Raw genomic sequence first — 4,746 nt, forward strand, 5'->3', positions numbered from 1 at the left:
TGCTAAGCAACGGTTAAACACACGGCGGCCATGTTGGCCCAACAGGGCCCACCATTGTGGGTCCAAAGAGCTGTTCTTAAAGTTCCTTTAATGTTAAAGGTCAAAGGTCATTCAGTCCAAACCCTGTGGTTGGTTTTTTACTCTGACGACGTGTTTTATTCTTCACTTTACTCTGAAGGACTACTGTAGCAGCGAGTGAACAGACCTGTCAATCACTCGTGTTCTCTGTGAGATTTGGTCTGTGATCAATCAGTGACGATGAGCTCAGCGTTAGTGTGTCCTTAACGTTAGCTACCACTGGTTTTACACAATAAACTGGTCTAAACTAGTCTCAACGTCTTTGTCTTCAATAGTCTGACAAGGCCACTGCACACACACACACACACACACACACAGACACAGAGGGGGCGTGGTCTGTCACTGTGGTGATGAGTGGGTGTTGACAGAATGACAGGAGCCTCCTCCTCCTCCTCCTCCTCCTGCTCCTCCTCTTCCTCCTCCTCCTCCTCCTCCTCCTCTTCCTCCTCCTCTTCCTCCTCCTCCTCCTCCTCCTGCTCCTCCTCTTCCTCCTCCTCCTCCTCCTCCTCCAGCTGTTTTTGTTTCGTGACACAGCATTTTCATCAGGAACTCCACGGCCGCCACCAAACAAACATCTTCAACAGAACTGACTCAGATCTCAGCCTGTTTAGTTGAAGACGACACTGATAAACTGGCAGGAATTGAAGAAAACTGATTCCCTTTTTTTATCTGCTGCCACCTAGCGGACAAGTATTTAAATGTTCTGCGTGCCATGCATTGACGAACAAAAAAAAATATTTGCAAGATATAAATAATATTTTTTCAGGCCATTGAAGTGAAACTGGCTAATGTTCCGTGTCTCATGGCACACCAGTGGGCCACGGCCCAGGGGTTGGGAATCACTGACCTACATCACCTCAACCTCCTCCTCCAAAACAAAAAGATAAAAGTGGAGGAGAGAACAGAGACAGCAAAGTCGTGATGACATGAAAGCACAACATCAAAGTGTAGTTTAAGCCTTTGAAGAGTTTCTGTTGAACTAAGTCACTGACTGACTGATTAACTATAATCAGTAACTAACTAAGTCACTGACTGACTTGTTCACTACGTGGCAGAGATGAAACATGACTGATGTCATTTCCTTTGAAGCACCACTGAAGGAGAACCTTGGTGAAGCTCCGTCCTAGAAGTTTCCGACTGTAGCCTCCACGTAACATCTGAGAACGTTTGGGAACCAACAACAAGAACCGGGGTGGTCCAGGATGGACGAGGAGGCGTCAGCCACGGACGACTTTGTTCCTCTGATAGAGTCCAGTGGGTACCGAGTGGAGGACCTCCTTGGTTCTGGCAACTTTGGACGCGTCTACCTTTGTACGAGGTCCGACACGTTAGAGGCAGTGGCGGTGAAAGCTATTCCGAAGAAAGATGCGGAGTTTGTTAAAGACGAGGTGCACAACTTGGAACTACTCCAAGACCTGGACCCAGATAAGAACGGCCTGATCAGGTTTCACGGGTACACGGAGCTCCTCGGAAACGTCTTCCTGGAGTTTGAGAAACTGGACATGACTTTGTACGACCTAGTCATGACGTACAACCGACCACTGTTCCTGTCCGAGATCCAGGCAATCACGGTGCAGATGCTGATGGCGCTGGAGGCCCTGCGGAGCATCAGGATGGTCCACACCGACATCAAGGTGGATAACATCATGCTGACGGAGGGTGGGCAGCGGCCCCTGCAGGCCAAACTCATAGACTTTGGTTTGGCACAGGACGTATCCAAGCTAGTTCTGGGCGAAGTCCTGCAGGCTCTACCGTACCGTGCTCCTGAGGTGATCCTGGGCCTCCCTCTGAGCGAGGCCATGGACATGTGGGCCCTCGGCACCGTCATTGGTTCCGTGTACATGGAGGCGGAACTTTACTCTGGTGACTGCGAGTTGGCCAACATGAATGACATCATGCAATTGCTGGGCCGACCTGAAAATCACCTACTGGAAACTGGGATTTATACTAAGAAGTACTTTGACAAAGACGACGACGACTCGTCGTGGAAGCTGAAGGCGGAGTGCACGTGTTCGGTACAGAACAGCTCAGCCGGTTCTGGTTTCCGCAGTGAGCGATGCGCCGTTCACCCGCTGTTGCCGGACATGATGTCAGAAATCACCTGCCTGGAAGACATTGCGTTGACTCGTCCAGGGACCAGTGCTAACGAGGACACGCGGGTCTTCTTGAGTCTCCTGAAAGAGATGCTGCGAGTGGACCCTGAGACGAGAATCCAGCCGCGTGCAGCGCTGCAACATCCGTTTATCGCAATCAAAGACTTTCCCAGTGACTCTGTTTCCTCAGGCACCCAAACACCAGCAAACACAGTTAGCTTACCTAGCAGTGGTGACAACCCACTGAGCACAGCTAGCTTATCGGATGAAGACTATCATGATGACAGACTACGAGGGATCGCAAGCTCGCCAGTCGACAGAGATGAAACCTCAGAGAGTGCTAGTCCTGCCGACAGTGACGACAGATTATTAGCCAGAACTAGTGTAGGTAGTTTTGTTGACTATTCTGACCAATCGTTACATATAACCAGCCTGGTCAGCAATAGCGACAAACAACCAGATGCAGCTAACAGTGATGACAGTAACCCACTAAAAACAAGCTTAGCTAACAGTGGTGATAGCTTACCAGAAACAACCGTTGACAGACCTCTACAACACACAAGTGGAGACGACAACGGTGACAGCCCATCACAAAAAGCTAGCTTAGCCAGCCACGATAACAGGAAAGCAATCAATGTTGACAGTGACCGCAAACAAGCCAGGATTAATTTAGCTGATAATATTGCTGAAGTTAGCGTAGCCAACAGCATAAACAGAAGTCTACAGAGAGCTGGTTCTGCTGAACGGGACAACAGATCACCAGCCACAGGTAGGAATGACCAGAGACCGAGACAGAAAGCTAACTTAGCTGACGCCGATAACAGACAGGCAGTCAAAGTTAGCTATTCCTGCAACGATGCTGAATCATCCCACAAGTCTAACCTGGATGAAAATACACGAGCAGCCACAGCTAGCTCAACTGTCAGTGACTACAGGTCACCACAAACACTAATCCTGGACAACAGCCCTACAAAGGTGGCTACCGAAGCTAACAGTGAAAGCAGACGACCGGCTACAGCTAGCTTAGAGGACAGATTTCTAACAAAAGCAATCTTAGGTACTAGCAACAACGGACAAGTGTCCACAGTTAGCCCAACCAAGAGTGTAGGCCAATCATCGCTTGCTACCAGTTTTGTTTTGGAACAGGACCAGGTCAGCATTGCTGTCAGTACCGGGGCTGACCAGTTGGGGAGGATTCGTGAACTTTGGTCAGTGTTAATGAACCGTATTTACAGGTTTATCTGGTGGCTGTTTGGCAGTGAAGCAGCTGCCAACACGTCGTAAGAAGAAGTGCAGGCATTTAGCGTTAAAATGCCACCGTGCGATCGTTAACAGCGTTCCGCGGCTGTTGGGTCCTGACGGCCTCGGATTAGGCCAAAGTCTGAGCAGGATTACGGACAGATCCAACACTGACTGACGCTGAATGTTGATAAACCCTTAAATAATTTTAGCTAAGTTTAAAGGACTTCCTGTGTGAACTGTTCCTGTCGTACGACCTGTTGGGTAACCTTTACTATCTTCTGTGCTAACATTTACAATCTTTTTGGCTCATTTTTTCGACTGAAGTTAATTTTCCTTCAGGCCACTTAATATTTGACCTTTAGCTCCGACTCAGCATCATGTGACCTATGACATCACCACTTTCTCCATAACCTACACAAATACTGACGCTTTAAAGGAAAACAAAAGTTTTTATTTTTGTAAAAAAAGATGTAAAGAGACAGTGAACACATAATGGTGATGTCATCACTGGGAGGGGCATTTTTGGTAACAATAAACAAATAAATATATTTTCTCTACAACACAAACGAAGGGTTGGCCACACAGACAGCCAATCAATAAGACTTCCGACAGATCAATATGGCTGTCTATCGCTGCCGATCACTCGAGTCAGTAGTTGAGCACAGTCGGATCTCGGAGGAGGATCAGCAGAACAGGAAGTTCATTCAAAGGAAAGGAAATGACAAGAAAAAGGATAATAAAAGAGATGGACGCCACTTCACTGATCAATCACCAATTATCACTCATCACTGATCAATCATCGATCGTCCCAGGTATAAAGTATGGATTATCCCGCTCGTTTCCTGGAGCAGCAGCTTTGGCAACAGTCTTTGGCAATTATTGACAACAACCACCGTGGGACGGAGCGTTAGCATCAGTCAGTATTTGGTCCGTCCTCCGTCTCCCACTCAGTCCAAAGTTCTAAGCCGATCAATAATGGACATCTGAGATCGTCTCCAACCTCCGCTGGACTCATCTGAGCAAAGACAAAGGTAATCAATCAGTCAACGCGCTAACCTTCAGGAGCAATCTTTATCTCAACGACCTTTAACGGTAACGGCTAACTTTGATATTTTTAAGCTAATTAAGACTTAACCATTGTTTGGCTGATGGTGGCCTACATGTTATGGCTAAGCTTTTGAAAAGTTAGCCGAGGTTTAGATTGTGGTGTGGCTAACTTGTTAACAATGTATGAGTAGTAACTGTAGTAATCAGAGTAGTTTTAACTGGACGTTAGCATTGAGCTTATACATGGACAACGATCCCTACAGGCCGGAGGTGCCGACCCTGAAAC

General features: G+C 47.6%; 2 protein-coding genes and 1 long non-coding RNA gene across 3 annotated transcripts in view; 2 read left to right on the top strand and 1 right to left on the bottom strand.

The window, feature by feature from the left end:
- Window positions 1-566: 566 nt before the first annotated feature.
- LOC103392862 (serine/threonine-protein kinase minibrain-like) lies at window positions 567-3,993 on the top strand. Its single transcript, XM_017031331.2, has 2 exons — window positions 567-2,635; window positions 2,675-3,993. Exons 1-2 carry the CDS (start codon window positions 1,281-1,283, stop codon window positions 3,453-3,455), a joined length of 2,136 nt encoding a protein of 711 aa, XP_016886820.1. The 5' UTR covers window positions 567-1,280; the 3' UTR covers window positions 3,456-3,993.
- Window positions 3,843-4,746, bottom strand: part of fam174c (family with sequence similarity 174 member C) — a 4,409-nt gene continuing 3,505 nt past the window's right edge. The window contains exon 3 of the mRNA XM_008329120.3: window positions 3,843-4,428. Coding sequence (XP_008327342.1) covers window positions 4,425-4,428 — 4 coding nt within the window. The 3' untranslated portion in view covers window positions 3,843-4,424. The remainder of the gene's footprint in view (window positions 4,429-4,746) is intronic.
- The window catches only part of LOC112486759 (uncharacterized), a 3,309-nt gene continuing 2,893 nt past the window's right edge, over window positions 4,331-4,746 (top strand). Inside the window, exon 1 of the long non-coding RNA XR_003049224.1 lies at window positions 4,331-4,444. This is a non-coding gene — a long non-coding RNA (uncharacterized LOC112486759). The remainder of the gene's footprint in view (window positions 4,445-4,746) is intronic.

Source organism: Cynoglossus semilaevis, chromosome 2 (assembly GCF_000523025.1).
Source record: "Cynoglossus semilaevis isolate Cse_v1.0 chromosome 2, Cse_v1.0, whole genome shotgun sequence".
NCBI lineage: Eukaryota > Metazoa > Chordata > Actinopteri > Pleuronectiformes > Cynoglossidae > Cynoglossus > Cynoglossus semilaevis.